This window comes from Ceraceosorus guamensis (genome assembly GCF_003144195.1).
Source record: "Ceraceosorus guamensis strain MCA 4658 unplaced genomic scaffold IE81scaffold_13, whole genome shotgun sequence".
Classification (NCBI taxonomy): domain Eukaryota; kingdom Fungi; phylum Basidiomycota; class Exobasidiomycetes; order Ceraceosorales; family Ceraceosoraceae; genus Ceraceosorus; species Ceraceosorus guamensis.
The window spans coordinates 291,929-305,260 of record NW_020290008.1 but is presented as its reverse complement, the minus strand read 5'-3'; the positions used below and the strand labels follow the sequence as shown (position 1 = coordinate 305,260).

The 13,332-nt window shown below is 55.9% G+C and overlaps 6 protein-coding genes across 6 annotated transcripts; 1 reads left to right on the top strand and 5 right to left on the bottom strand.

Moving 5' to 3' along the window:
- Positions 1-19: 19 nt before the first annotated feature.
- On the bottom strand, positions 20-2,217 carry IE81DRAFT_38491 (putative calmodulin-dependent protein kinase type 1). Its single transcript, XM_025517295.1, has 7 exons — positions 1,910-2,217; positions 1,410-1,537; positions 1,261-1,334; positions 1,030-1,192; positions 597-956; positions 401-497; positions 20-277 (listed from the first exon to the last, which is right to left on the bottom strand). The coding sequence occupies exons 1-7, from the start codon at positions 2,126-2,128 to the stop codon at positions 242-244; spliced, it is 1,077 nt and encodes a 358-aa protein (XP_025371384.1). The 5' UTR covers positions 2,129-2,217; the 3' UTR covers positions 20-241.
- Positions 2,218-2,905: 688 nt separating this feature from the next.
- IE81DRAFT_38450 (hypothetical protein) lies at positions 2,906-3,625 on the bottom strand. Its single transcript, XM_025517294.1, has one exon. It carries the CDS (start codon positions 3,532-3,534, stop codon positions 3,031-3,033), a length of 504 nt encoding a protein of 167 aa, XP_025371383.1. The 5' UTR covers positions 3,535-3,625; the 3' UTR covers positions 2,906-3,030.
- Positions 3,626-4,041: 416 nt separating this feature from the next.
- On the bottom strand, positions 4,042-5,715 carry IE81DRAFT_38448 (NTF2-like protein). Its single transcript, XM_025517293.1, has 3 exons — positions 5,345-5,715; positions 5,032-5,191; positions 4,042-4,397 (listed from the first exon to the last, which is right to left on the bottom strand). The coding sequence occupies exons 1-3, from the start codon at positions 5,510-5,512 to the stop codon at positions 4,096-4,098; spliced, it is 630 nt and encodes a 209-aa protein (XP_025371382.1). The 5' UTR covers positions 5,513-5,715; the 3' UTR covers positions 4,042-4,095.
- A 315-nt stretch (positions 5,716-6,030) lies between these two features.
- IE81DRAFT_321620 (acetyl-CoA synthetase-like protein) lies at positions 6,031-9,229 on the bottom strand. Its single transcript, XM_025513404.1, has 9 exons — positions 8,912-9,229; positions 8,700-8,799; positions 8,365-8,614; positions 8,144-8,256; positions 7,785-8,066; positions 7,392-7,695; positions 6,680-7,312; positions 6,344-6,592; positions 6,031-6,263 (listed from the first exon to the last, which is right to left on the bottom strand). The coding sequence occupies exons 1-9, from the start codon at positions 8,944-8,946 to the stop codon at positions 6,157-6,159; spliced, it is 2,073 nt and encodes a 690-aa protein (XP_025371381.1). The 5' UTR covers positions 8,947-9,229; the 3' UTR covers positions 6,031-6,156.
- Positions 9,230-9,402: 173 nt separating this feature from the next.
- Positions 9,403-10,269, bottom strand: IE81DRAFT_38380 (hypothetical protein). Its single transcript, XM_025517292.1, has one exon. The coding sequence runs from the start codon at positions 10,091-10,093 to the stop codon at positions 9,584-9,586; it is 510 nt and encodes a 169-aa protein (XP_025371380.1). The 5' UTR covers positions 10,094-10,269; the 3' UTR covers positions 9,403-9,583.
- A 1,025-nt stretch (positions 10,270-11,294) lies between these two features.
- On the top strand, positions 11,295-13,124 carry IE81DRAFT_321619 (hypothetical protein). Its single transcript, XM_025513403.1, has 2 exons — positions 11,295-12,468; positions 12,567-13,124. Exons 1-2 carry the CDS (start codon positions 11,606-11,608, stop codon positions 12,928-12,930), a joined length of 1,227 nt encoding a protein of 408 aa, XP_025371379.1. The 5' UTR covers positions 11,295-11,605; the 3' UTR covers positions 12,931-13,124.
- Positions 13,125-13,332: the final 208 nt, after the last annotated feature.

Sequence of the window (13,332 nt, the reverse complement as noted above, 5' to 3'; positions counted from 1 at the left end):
CAAGCAAAGTCCGATTGATCCGTTGCGAACGCTTTCCCAGCAGGCGAAGTGCTGAGCGTGTGAGAGACATGTAAAGAGGGTCAAGGGGATAGCATTGCATCGCATCGCATCGCATGACTCGAGGGCGGATCGTAAAGGAACCGAGGTCAGTCCGAAACTCGGTCGTGGCTTTTCAGTGACCCAGTGGAAGGCGGGATGGGAAAAAAAAAAAATTGGAGGTGGAAGAGAGCTCGAGCGGGCCTCACTGCGCAAAGACCTGGTTGATATTTGCCGCCTCCTGCGGCAGACGTAGGATAACAAAAGGGGAAAAGGAGAGCCAAATGTGAGCTGATTGCGGGGGGCCGACCCCCTCAAAGTGGCAAGCGCCCAAGAGGATCCGAATACGTCCGCGAGCACGCACCGCTTCGGCCTCCTCGATGCCTTTGCGAATATCGGCCACTTCGGATGCTTGTGCGGGTGAGCCATCGGACGTTTCCGCCCGCAGCCTGTTGATGAGTCTGCGGGGGAGGCGTGGCAGAGAAGTGGGAAATCAGACCAGCGTTTCAAATGCCTGCTGCTAGGACGCGCAGATTTTGCACCAACGATCGCGCACTCACCTGATACCGTTGACAGCAGCCTTGAACTTGTGCTTGGCATTGAAAGCCTTCTTCATGTCCGGCAACAAGTCTCTCTGAACCTCTGCAGGTCTTTCGATGCCCTCCGAGAGCCAAGGGTGCTCCAAAGCCTGCTTGGCTGTCAATCGAGCTTGAGGGTCAATAGTCAAGAGCTTGGTGATGAAGTCTCTAGCTTCGGACGACACATCCGCCCAGTACACTGCTGGCTCGAAGGAGTAGTCGGCGTTGATGATGGCTTGCATCTCCTCCATTGTGCTGTCCCGATCAAAGGGCGTGTAGCCGCAGAGCAAGAAGTACGTGATAACGCCAATTGCCCACATATCTACAGGCTTGCCGTGTCCGCTTCAATATCAAGACAAGCAAATTGGTAATCAGCCTTGTCATCGAAGCCTCACCTCGAACATCGTGCACTCACGTCTTTTTGAAGATTTCCGGAGCCATGTAGCCAGGTGTACCACAAGTGGTGGACAAGACTGTAATCTTTTCGTCATCGACCACTCTAGACAATCCAAAATCAGCGATCAACAAGTCAGAGTCCTCGCTCTTGTCGCGGAACAAGAGGTTCTCGGGCTTCAAATCTGTGCGCCAAAGGCAAGGCGTAAGAAGGCTGCCTTTACCCTTCGACCGCGTGGTCCGCCAATCTCACCTCTGTGAACGATGCCTTGGTTGTGCAAATAGACTACGGCCTCGGTAATCGTCTTGACGATGTGTGCAGCGTCTCTTTGGCAAGCAAGCGCAGGAGAGGTGTACGCTTAGATCGAGGTCCAAAAGAGCCGCTCTAATGTCCTGACTCACTTTTCGTAGTAGCTACCACGCTCGCAGATCCTGTCAAATAATTCGCCTCCTACGCAAAGGTCTGTCACCAGATACAGATTGTTCATTGTCTCAAAGTAATCCACGAGGGTGACGATAGACCGATGGCCCTGTGAGAAGGAAGTCTCGGAGGGTGAGCAAAGCCTCACCTTTGCAGCAAGAATGGCCAAAGCCGAGTGCGTTGACACAGGCATTCCAAGCTTTGCCGATATGGATGCACGCGAAGCTCCTTGAAGAGGCGGGCATCGACGCACACGGGCAGCCAAGGAGGGCTGCTCAAACGAAGGGCTAGTCGTCTAGCCGTGGCTGTATCTGGCATCCGAAGCGGAAGAACGCGACGCTGCCTTCCAGCTTTCCGCAATTCGAAAGCAGTGGCTACCGTAGATTGGTTGCCTCGAGTTCTTTGGGCTAATGGCCTGGCGCCAATGTAGGCCACACCCGCCTTTCCCACTTTCGTTCGTCTCCTCTTCTTCATGACTCACCTGTGATACCTTTTTGAGCGCTGCGATCTCATTCCTGACCATGTGCTCCCTGCCTTCCATCAACCTCTTGCTGATTACTTTGCAAGCATAGTACTGTCCCGTACTGATATGCACTGCCTCCTTGACCACAGCATAGGTGCCTTGACCCAACGTTCTTCCGGTCTTGTATGCGCAAGGAACCGTTTGAGGTGCGCCTCCGGTGGCAGCTGCGGCCGACATTGTGATGGTTGCGAACAGTCTAGATGTGACCGAGGATCAGGAAGAGCGGATCGGAAGATGAAGACACCGATGAGGATGGGCGGTGTAGATCGCTCGCGTGACGGGCCGTTTCTCCCGTGTCGTCTTGATAAAGCAGATTCGTCAAGACGCAAGAGGAAAGAAATGCAAGAACAGCGCGATGTGTACGGATGATGTGGTGAAGCACAAGACAGACGAGATCCGCATTCGTGATTCGAGATGGCTATGGCTCAAAGTTGCAAAGGTTAACAGCAGCGAGGCTAGATGGCAGATGGCGCGAGCAGCCTAATCTTGAGCGTCAATCTGAATGCGCTCGCCGCGCTACCCTCTCCACCATGCAGTCAGTCGTGCCTACCGCACGCTCTTCTAGCTGCTGCGCCAGGCTGAGGCGTCATTGAATGGCCTTGCTGTGTGCGCGGTCGTGCGGTAGCTTGCCGCCATGCATGCATGCACACAGCATGCATACATGCGACCGCACACGCGAAACCCGCACCCGCGCGCGCAAAAGAACCGCAAATCACATCCTTACGATACAATGACGACCTCTCTGACACTATAGCAGCGACGTGGCCTCTCGGGCCTTGAGCAGTCGTGCGTCTTGTGTAGCGAATGTCGAGTGTCGAGCGCGGAATCATAGGCAGTTTGGTCCACGATTGGGGGGTAGCGCGTCTACGAACGTCGCTTTGCGCGAACGCGTCTGTGATGCGTGCTGGCCAGTACCTGGCTAGCTGGCTGCCAGGCTGCCTGCCTGTCTGCGCAGGCGGCACCGCTCACCCTTCGAGCCTCGATCACCTTGCTCATCGCCCATCACCTGACTGGTGCTCTGCATCCACAATCACCAACAACATCACAGCCATCATCACAAACCAAGTTTCAAGCCCTCATCAGAGCTGGGTCAGATGAACAAGAGACTCCCCGATAACCTTTGCCTCTTCACGCGTTCCAAGTAGTCGTACGCTTGCATTCGCGAAGCTCTTGAACCGCTGCACCCGTGCATCGATCTCTGCACAGCCATCAATCAGCCTGGGCCTCATCATGCAGACCCCCAAGCGGATCCTCGAGGGGTGAGAACAGGCCTGCTGCCGCGTGCCTGCCCTGCCGCATGGCCATCCACGACGACTCGTAACTATTTTCTCGCATCGATCTCGATCGAGCGAGGCGTGCGTCGGAGGCGGTGCACTCTCTGCCTGCGCCCGCGAGACATTTTCCCCCTCTTGCTCGTAACTGCCGACGGCTCGATCAACCACACTGTGACTCTGAGCGCAGATCGCAGATTGCAGATCACGCACACGACTCGTCTGCAAGACCACCTCAAACACACCTCGCATCAGCGCTATGGAGGTCAAGCCCTCGCTCAAAATTCCATTTGAGTAAATGTGCTCTCGCATATCGCATCGAGCCGAGCCCAGCCTCAGAAAGAAAGCGCGGGGGCTAGTCCAGGGATGGGCACAACGGGAGGTGTGGGTATCATGGTGAATGCGGAGTGTACTGATATTGCAAGTCTTCTTGACCTTGGAAGACTGACGTGATGATGACCATAGAGGAGGGACCTTGTGACAGATTGTGCGCGTATGCTTGGATTCTTGGCGAGAAAGAGGGCAAGGGATGGCAGCTTGCAATGTTCAGCTGTGCTTGACTGCGGAATTTCTCCTGATGAGTGTGTCGGTCATTTGGACGTGTGTCGGTCATATGGACGTGCGCGAGTGATGCACATCCTCAGCTCGAGGACCGTTGCAGAACAGGGGACGATGTATTTGATGCGAGGATTGAGGAATCCAACGAGTCAGGTCGGAAAGGTCGGCTCGCAAAGGGCACTTCGATGCTTCATGTGCAGGCTGTGACGAGCGGAGCGATAGCGAACGCTCCACTCTGTTTACTGTGGTTGAGTGGTGAAACACTGCGGCGAACTTTCTAAAAGGCGCTTCTTGTCGAGGTCATAGACGCCGTCTTCAGCCAATGAATCTGAAGTTGTCCGCCTGTACGAAAAGTCTAGCAGCCCAAACTCCGTCACCTGTCGCACAATTGACTCCTCCGTCCGGGACAGGTGCGTTGGTGCCATGTGTGGGTTGAGGTGTCAAGAGGAAGCTTTGATGGAAAGTTCTCGGCAAGGCTTCCAAGGGTAAGTCTTTGATGCTCGATCCTCCCGCAGATTTGGGCGCGTTTGTGGGAGCCATGGTAGACGCTGATCCTGGAATGTGATGCGTCACTACGCCCGTCACTGTGATCATCACTGAGGGTGCCCGACGAACGCCTGTACCGGTGCATCGATGGTGAAACATTGGATGCATTCAATGGTCAGCGTGTGTCGGGGATTTTGAGGACGCGAGAATGTATGCTTCGAGACTACTCTGATGACCAATTGATCTTTACGGTCATGAACCCTTGAATGAAGCTCTTTGAGAAGTGTGCTGGGAGTCAAACCGGCCCACAGGCGACCCCCGCCCGCCTCCACAGCCTCTCGCCCACCAGACGCACAACGAGCAGCGTCTAGGGAAAGCCGACCGCTCGAGCGTGTTCTGATCAGCTCTTGATCTGCGCCGCGAGCATGCTGCCGAGTAGCTGAGCTACGCCAGACATGCTCATGCGCCACGAGCACGCACAAATTGCCCCTCTGCTCTGGTGAATCAGAATGCCAAAGCAAAGAGGACGATCTTCGGCGATACCTCCGAAAGGCTGCTTGGGGTTACCATTGATGCGTGAGGATGTATGCTCCCCCCCCCCCCTCTCCTCCTCTCTCCCCCCTCTCTTTGCTGTGCCCTCCAAAACGTGCCCAGACTTTTAACACGCAGCACACTTTGCTCAGCTCAAGCGTGGAGCTGACGGGTAAAGCCGTCAGAGCGGCGCCTGGCTCTGCTGGAGAGCCCAACGAACTTGCACCTACTCACCATTCTCCGTGCCTCCTCCAACTGGGTGCGCGTCAAAAGCCTGCAACTCGTGCTTTGACCCCGGCATGGCAGCCAAGAGCTGCACCAACTCGTCCTTCCCACTGACGGGCGTTCCATTCCACACAATCGTCGAGTTTGGCAAGTACAAAGTAGGAATGAGCTGTTCAAGGCAAGTCGATCGCAAAGTGGGGTGCAAAGGAAGAAGAGGAGGGAGGGGGGGGGGGGGGCAAATCCGGAGCAAATCCTGTGAGCGGCTTTCGATTTTCGCGAAGAGGGAGCAAGTCCTCCAAACTTTGTCGGGCCTAAAACTCACACCTAGCCTCTGTGGAGAGTCTGTAGCGGCGTAATAAGCAGACGCAAAAGTCTCTGCAGCCTTGGCAGCAAACTCTATCAGGCTCCTTTGTTCGCTCTGCGCATCGTTGCTGGCAGCAGCAGCTCCATGTTGTCCCTGCGCTGCCTGCATGACGGTAGGTCCCGCCATTGCGCAAACGAAATGCCAAAAAGTTTGCAAGAAAACCCCGGCCGGCTGCTACGTCCCCACAAATTTTTGGGGCTCTGTATGTCAAGCGCTGTATCCGTGCTTCTTGTGTGGACCGTGGGTGTGAATCCTGAAAAGCTGATCAAGGGGTGAGGCAAAGCATGCGAACATGAAAGCGCCCACGAAAGCCATCCAGGACGTCGTGTTCGCAAACAAAGGATGATGCCGAATCGTGAATCTGCATGCATGCGTGTCACGGAACGACTTTTCGCGCTTCCCGCGCGGAAGAAAGTCGTGACTGCGCGTGCATCCGCATGCTGCCTATTTGAGGTGCGCGCGGTTCATGTGCCCCAGCACATTGCTCGTTCCATTTTGACCGTCACAAATCATCATTCAACATCGAGCGCTGATGGCGTTCGTGGTAGAGGACACCCGCAAGCCTTGGCGCTGAAATAAAGCTCCCGGGCAAGGTCACAAGCAGCCGTCAGGGCCCATCCCGCAGTATTTTCACCCTTCGCGCTCTGATAACACAGCATCAAGCCTCGACCTCACGATGACCAGACACACGCTTCACATTTACTCGGACGCCGTCGTCGGCACTTGACAATAACACTAGACAAAGAGACGTTTGGAGGTGACCGTGGCCCCTAGAGCTTAGAAGCGCTAATGTCCGCAGGCGGCTTGGAGTACAGAGCCTTGATGTCAGCCTCCAAGATCTTTCTAGCCTCTGGTCGCTTGAGCTTGAACGTAGGGGCTAGGTGTTCGTGGCGAAAGCGAGTTGGTCAGCAAGCGAGCGAAAAATGCAGCTCCTAGCGTGATCTCCAGACCACTCACTCAGTGTGCCCTCCTCGATGCTGAAAGGGGTCATGCGCAGCTTCAAAGCGCGCGGGAATTCGAAGCCCTTGACCTTGTTTCGCCTGCCCACAGTGACCAGGTCGTTGAGGAAGGAGGCGACGACCTTCGGGTCTTGGCACGCTTGCTCCAGACCTTGCAAGTCGGCTGCAGAGAGCTGCTTTCCGGTAATCTTGGACGCGAAGGGAGCAAACGCTTCAGGGTCTGGCACAGCAATCGCAACCAGGTGTGCTGGTGTGCAGAATATGGAAACCCGCCTCAGCGTCAGCGCTACCGTGCTCGACAGCGTGCCTGGTCCCTCGTCTCAACATCGCTCACCCTCAGTCGAATCTCCGTAGAGCCACAATTGAGCAGCAAGCTTCGAGGAGCTAAAGATGCCCTCGACGTGCTCAATAGCGACGTACTCTCCCTGAGCCAGCTTGATCAAGTTCTTGACTCGATCAATGATCTTGACTCTGCCCTTGTCGTCGATCAATCCCACATCACCAGTGTACATCCAGCCCTCTTCGTCCAGCGTCTCTTTTGACTTCTTGTCGTCCTTAAAGTATCCTGGGAAGACGGACTGACCGCGGGACAGGATCTCGCCGCGAGCGAACGGCTTGTCCTTGGTCGTGTAGCCCAACTCGGGGCAGTCGCGCAAGCGGACTTCATGGCCAGGAACGGGTGGGCCGCAAGTACCCAGATCCTTGTCTCCGGGGTGCATGAGCAAGCAAGACCCCGCATTCTCCGTCTGTCCGTAACCCTCGCGGAAGTCTGCACTCAAGGCCACACGAAGCACCTTGAGTACATCTGGACGAATGGGCGCCGATCCAGAGACGAGCTGCTCGACCTTGCCACCCAACACGGCGCGCACCTTGCGGAAGACGATCCGGTCGTAGAAGGCATGAGTCACGTCACCCGTCTGGTCGTGTCGAGCAATCTTTGCGTTCAAAGCAGCTGTCAAGAGTTTGCCTGCGGGTGCGAAGCGCAGCAAGTCTTAGCTGAGACCGCCACACATCGCAGAGTCGTCCTGCGCTGCGCTTCCACCCACCTTTGAGACCTCCGCCATCTGCTTGTGCTTGGATTTGAGCGGCGATGCGGTTGAAGACGCGAGGCACACCAGGAAAGAACGAAGGCTGGAGGACCTGAGCATCTTCCGTGAGGCGTAGCACATCGCCAGAGAAGTATCCGATACTTCCTCCATTGCGCGTGACGAGTGCCTCAAGGATTCTCTCGTAGATGTGAGCCAAAGGCAGGTAGGAGATCATCTTTTGAGGCTTTGACCAGTAGAGCGAAGTAGCAGCACCTGCGTACGCAAGTTGCTTGTGCAGCACGATCGCAGCTTTGGGCTTGCCCTGTAGGCATCATCATCATCAAGGCATATAGCTCAGCCTGCAGCGAAAAAAAAGCGGACCATACAACATCAGGGCAACAGCCGACTCACAGTGGTTCCGCTCGTGTAGCAGAAGCTGATTTGCTCCTCGTTGCTCTGAGGAGGGGTGTGAGCCACCAGGTTTGCCTTTCCAAGCTCCACAATCTTGTCCCAGCTCGTGAGGTTGACGCCTTTGCTAGCCGCCCACTTGGCCAGCAGTTGGTCACGACCTAGCTCTCCAGGAGCGCTTGCAGCTGGCGCAGGAGTGTCGAGGGTAACAATGAGCTTGACCAAGGGTATCTCGCTCGCGCTAGCGAGGAGCGTGGGGACATGTGAGGTGGTCGTGAAGACACACTAGTGTCATTCGAGCCAAACGTCAGCAAGATTAGGCCTCGGGGCGTGCAAAGAAAATAGGGGAAGCGTAAACTTACTCGAGCCTCAGAGTGTGCGAGGACGTAGACCGCAGTCTCTGTATCGTAAGAATCGTAGAGGGATACCGTCCTGCGAGAGTAGGCGGCAGCAGCGTGTTCCAAGATCTGGAACTCTGCATCGATCCAAAGGCGCAGCCCAAAGGGAAGTAAGTGAGCGGGCAAAAGCGTTCGAGCGAAAGCGAAAGCGGTCGCTGCTGCTGCTGCTCCCCTTTCCCACTCACCAGGCCTATTCTGCATCCAAGCGCCGCAAGTCCACTGCTTGTCGGGTACGCCCTGTCCAAGCTGACCCTCCTTGGCGAGCTTTCCGAGAGCGCTTCCAACGGCAGTGCGAAGCTCCTCCGCCTGGGCGTACGTCAGCCACTCGAATCTGCGCTCAAAGTCCTTCTTGGCTGGATTCCAGGGACGGATACCGAGGTAAGGGGCTTGAGGATCACGATCCCTGCCCACAGCGAAGACATCATACATGGATTCCTGAGCAGCGAGCGAGGTCGGTCAGATTCGCGAAAGTCAGCAGCTCTGTGCCATTGGATGCTCAGCGTTCGCGCACCACCCTCACCTGAGTTGTGAACTCTGGAACAGCGGCATTTCGGAAAATGGGAGTGTGCCCGTCTTTCTCCGTACCTGGCACTGGCACGGCCTGGACATCGAGGGGCCAGCTGTGTGCGGAATGAAGATGGATCAAAAACTAAGCAGGCATCAGCGAGAATCGCGCAGGGCTGGCAGTGCTTGCGCACAATGCAAGCTTCGCACGTGTGCACGGATGCTCACACCTTGGGAGGCTCGGGAAAAGTAGAGATGACCATCTTGTGCTCCAGGGACTGTGACAAGTTGATGGAGTCGACGAAGTGTGTGGCAAGGATTGGAGAGAGTAGGTGGAGGGTAGAGCAAGGCGAGGCAAAGATGCAAAGTGCGAGATAAGATTGGCTATGGCGTGTGGTTGATTGGGAGAGATGAAGCCAGCAGTCAGAAGAGTGTGAGTGCGCCAGAGTTGCGAGTCAGCATGGCTACAGAATCACGAGCGAGTACAACAGCGTTGTAATCAAATAGGCGGACCCGGGCGACGTTGGCCGCGCATCGCAGCGCCAAAAGTACAGCTATAGGTCGTGATGAGTATGCTGTACGGTATACATGCATGCATGGGCCGACCACACAGCCGGTGCACCTCGGCCCGGGAAACGGAGCAAGCGACCGGATTAAGATGCTGATGCTGCAGCCATTCAAATTTCACCTCATGGCTCATGCAGCATCGCACTGTCTGACCCGTGACGACTTATCCCCCTCGATCCCCCACCAAGCCGAACTCGCACATTAAGCATCACACGCACGCGCCCCCCAAATCGTCATATCTCGCGGTGCAGGGCTCCTTGATCATGGCGAGGTCGCATGGCATATATGCAGTCACGAGTCGTGAGTATGCGAGCACACACGCACACCGGTTGCTCACCGCATCCGCGCGATCGATGGCCCGGTCATCATATCATCAATCATTCGGGGGCCTTGTAATATGCTGCCGAGAGACGAGCAAGACCCGAGTAAAGACCGGCGTGACCGCTGCCTAGCTGCTCCCAATAGAATCAAGTCGCAGCGCGTGAGCCCCACCATACATACGTTTCGCGTAGCAAGATGAAAGCTCGCGGCGGGCGGACTTGTCAAGTCTTGAGTCGTCGTGAGTGGACACTCACCCACGACTCGAACATGACTGCCACGCATGCGTATAGAGCGGCGCGTATGCATCTCTGATGCTGCTGCTGCTGCTGTCACTATGGGCCGATGCTGCGTCTGCGTGCACAGTGGCTGGGTTGTGGGGCCCAGCACTCTTGACTTGACGACTGACGACTCGTGACTGCGAATCGATCGAGAATGATGCAGGGGCGCGCAAGCCACTCCTCGCAAAGAAAGCTTGGCCAACATGGCCTTCCTTGGTCCTTTGCAAGCTCTATTCAACCCCATTCGGAGTTCCTCAGATGTATGTATCCGGCTTGGATTGGTACTCACGACTGTCTGTACCTGCTCTTGCTTCCTCTTGCATTGGGTCACGACTGCTCTTCAGTCGGCGTGAGTCGTGAGTGCGAGTGCGGCATGGCGAGCCAATCACAATAGTCCCTCTCGTGAGTGCCGTGAACTACTCTGAGCCAACCCGCTTGGTGTCTGCAAGCTGCCTCCTTATAGCTGCGCCTCGGGCATCGGCCACGGTTCAATCGACCCCAGTCAGAGGCCAGTCGGGTCCCACCACCACCGATCCAGCTGCAGCCCAACTGCAGTCCCTGCCCCCACACAAGCCAAATCTGACTGACTGACTGACTGACTGACTGACTGAATGACTGACTGACTGACCGCACACCACGCTTCCGCCTCCGCCTGGCCTACCAAATGGAGCAAGCGCGTGAACAGGAAGCTTGCGTCGGACTCGTGACTCAGCAAAACGAGCATTCTTGGCTCACAGTCACCCCACTACAGCCATCATCTGTCTCTCATGTCGAACATCCCTCGACAGACTCTGCTGGTCTTCGCAAGCATGCAGCTTGTGGCCGACGAGGATCGAGCAATCGAAGGTCAGGTCAACCATTTTGAATAACAAGGTTCGATCGAGCAGCTTAAAGGCGAAACAGACCGCGGAAGGCGGAAGTTGAAGCCGCCCCCCGCGCGCGTGCCTATTAGTGACTCTCAAGTCAAGTCCGCGTGGGCCGAGGTTGCGTGGCCGAAGGGTTTGCCGCGTTGATGTGTGATCACGTGAATGACTAAACACGTGATTTTGAGTCAGAATGCGATCCTCGCGCTCAACGCCAATCCTCGATATCGTATCGTGGATCACTACGAATCGAGTACGTTGCGACTTCCGCTTTGACCTGAGGGGTGCCTCTCAGGTACTCCTTGAACTATTCTCATTCCCTCTCGCCGAGACTCTGCTCCATCGGATACTTGATCGTCCGCACGTTGATCGAGCTATTCTTGATTCTTGATTCTTGATTGCCCACCTTGCGGGGAAATTGGATAGCACGTGATACACGGTGCAGCGCGATCGGTCGAAGCCACAAGCGCAATGACGCAGGTCGCGTCGAGCGTGTGGACCCGCGGCGACCGGGGAAAAGGATCAGGTGAGGGCGCGGTGGAGATGGTGCTGAGGCTCATCAACTCGCGACTGCAGCATATATATGCTCTTCTCTCTGCTGCTGCTGTTTGGTCGTGTAGGCTGACCAAACACTCGTGACTCGTGACTCGTGACTTCACGAGTCACGGAGTCAGCCAGCAAGGTTGATTAGGCGAAGCTGCGATCGACTCGGCTCGCTCGATTTGGAAGCATATGTCCCGCAAACTCCCCCTTCCTCCCCTTCTCACTCAGCACTCACCATCAACTCCTCACCAGTATCGTGCTCGAGTCTGTCTCGGCGGTCAAGCTCGTCAATCATCACCGACTCGAGCCTGCTTCGGTGCACCAAGCGGCTTCGCACTTGCTCACACTTCATGAGCCATCCATCCGACAATCCGCAAGACGTCGAGGCATCTCTCGCAGGTGCCAGTCAACGCACAAGCCAACCATCGTTTGAGGATCACGTATATCGTCCCACCCAAAGCGATCCCAGCATGCCCTCTCGGCCCCCTCCCGTTTCCGCTGCCGCTTTGACGCGCGTTCAGATCCTCACCCCTCTGAGCATCCTCGTATCTGCCGGAACGCTCATCGTCACTTCCATCCTCATCCATCCTTCCTTGTCCGAAATCAGCGAAAAGCATGCCAACTACTTTACACCTTCTTCGGCTTGGCTGTTGGTCTATTGGGGTGTGCTGTACCTCTTGCAGATCGGATTCGCCCTGCTCTGCGTGGTGGGCCAGCAAGCAGAGACGAAGAAATTGATCGCTAATGGTGTTGGTGTCAGATTGGCAATTTGCAACTTTTTGCTAGCCGTATGGTCCATCACCTGGGTGGTCGCCAGTCCGGCCTGCTTCGTAGCGGGCGAGGTGCTGCTAGCCATCATCGCCCTCATCTTGCTCATCACCGCCGCCATTCTGGAGTTCATCTACCCTCCCAGCGCAAAGCATCCTCTCGATTGGATCTTTGTTCACGTGCCCATCAAGATGCTCCTCATCTCCATGCTGCAAGTGGACGTGGCTCAACAACTCTTCATGGCGCTCGAATGGGACGTCTCGCATGGCAACAAGGCCTTGCAATATTCCGTCTGGCCCACTTTTGCTACCATTCTAAGCGTCGGTGCCTTCTCGGCCCTCTGGATCTTTGCATTTCAAGACCTCACCTGGGCAGCCTGCGGCATCGTCCTTAACCTCGCCCTTCTTGCCTACAAGATTCCTGATCATGATCGACCCGCCGAAATGTGAGTTGCGCATGACCATCTTGCGCGCGTTTCTATCCACTCTCATCGACCCTATTTTTTTGGGCCCCCTTCTTTCGTCTCCTCATCCTGTCCACCAGCGTGGCTGCAACGATCGCCTCGATCGTGCTTCAAGGCGTAGCACTGTTTGGCTCGTATCTACAAATCTACATTCGCAGACAACAAGAAGGTCGCATTCGTCTGGAGGAGGAAGAAGACCGGCGGATCCAGATCGCCGAAGCGGAAGCGGAAGCTGCGGCCGCTCGTGCCAGAGCTGACGCTCTCAGCTCGCACGGATCTCGATCTAGACTCGACAGCCAGCACGCCCTAGAGACGGATTTGGAGTCGAATGAGCAGGGATTGATCAATGGACACGTCGAGGATCATGCGTCGAACGGCACAAAGCAGGACGATGGGGTCAGCGTGACCAGAACGCTGGGCAGCGGAGCTCTCGAAGAGCGTTGAAAGCGAGAGCAACTTGAAGCCTCTACGAGGAATGGATGGATCAGCACCATGGATTCTATCCACCATTGTGTCATGTAAATATTTCAATTGCGGCCGTTGGAATCGCCCTGCATAATGCGGTCAGATCATGCCTTTCCCATCGAATCAATCGCGCACCTCGCATTGAAGTCTCATCTGCTTGGCGCAAAGCCGCCGTCGAGGCTGCAATCGCGCGAGCATGTACGCAACACAATCACATGTCCGATCACAGGATTTTGATACTTTGCCGCGCTGAAATGGTCGCATTGCATTGTCAGCTGAAAATAGTGGCGGGTCATTGATGGTGTTGGTGTGATGGTACACGAATGTGGCTGCCCAGCAGCTACTTTGGAGCAGAGGGGTGGGGGGGAAAGACAGTCCAAC

What these genes read in the sequence shown, in the direction of transcription:
- IE81DRAFT_38491 (XM_025517295.1), bottom strand. Translation starts at nt 2,128, where the DNA reads ATGTCGGCCGCAGCTGCCACCGGAGGCGCACCTCAAACGGTTCCTTGC. An exon ending in CGTGGTAGCTACTACGAAAA is followed by an intron (nt 1,335 to 1,409) that starts GTGAGTCAGGAC and finishes TGCTTGCCAAAG; the next exon opens with AGACGCTGCACACATCGTCA. An exon ending in GCTGCTGTCAACGGTATCAG is followed by an intron (nt 498 to 596) that starts GTGAGTGCGCGA and finishes CCTCCCCCGCAG; the next exon opens with ACTCATCAACAGGCTGCGGG.
- IE81DRAFT_38450 (XM_025517294.1), bottom strand. Translation starts at nt 3,534, where the DNA reads ATGCGAGAGCACATTTACTCAAATGGAATTTTGAGCGAGGGCTTGACC.
- IE81DRAFT_38448 (XM_025517293.1), bottom strand. Translation starts at nt 5,512, where the DNA reads ATGGCGGGACCTACCGTCATGCAGGCAGCGCAGGGACAACATGGAGCT. An exon ending in ACTCTCCACAGAGGCTAGGT is followed by an intron (nt 5,192 to 5,344) that starts GTGAGTTTTAGG and finishes TGCCTTGAACAG; the next exon opens with CTCATTCCTACTTTGTACTT. An exon ending in TGGAGGAGGCACGGAGAATG is followed by an intron (nt 4,398 to 5,031) that starts GTGAGTAGGTGC and finishes GCACCGGTACAG; the next exon opens with GCGTTCGTCGGGCACCCTCA.
- IE81DRAFT_321620 (XM_025513404.1), bottom strand. Translation starts at nt 8,946, where the DNA reads ATGGTCATCTCTACTTTTCCCGAGCCTCCCAAGGT. An exon ending in AGATGGCGGAGGTCTCAAAG is followed by an intron (nt 7,313 to 7,391) that starts GTGGGTGGAAGC and finishes TCGCACCCGCAG; the next exon opens with GCAAACTCTTGACAGCTGCT. An exon ending in CATCGAGGAGGGCACACTGA is followed by an intron (nt 6,264 to 6,343) that starts GTGAGTGGTCTG and finishes ACGAACACCTAG; the next exon opens with CCCCTACGTTCAAGCTCAAG.
- IE81DRAFT_38380 (XM_025517292.1), bottom strand. Translation starts at nt 10,093, where the DNA reads ATGGGGTTGAATAGAGCTTGCAAAGGACCAAGGAAGGCCATGTTGGCC.
- IE81DRAFT_321619 (XM_025513403.1), top strand. Translation starts at nt 11,606, where the DNA reads ATGAGCCATCCATCCGACAATCCGCAAGACGTCGAGGCATCTCTCGCA. An exon ending in CATGATCGACCCGCCGAAAT is followed by an intron (nt 12,469 to 12,566) that starts GTGAGTTGCGCA and finishes CCTGTCCACCAG; the next exon opens with CGTGGCTGCAACGATCGCCT.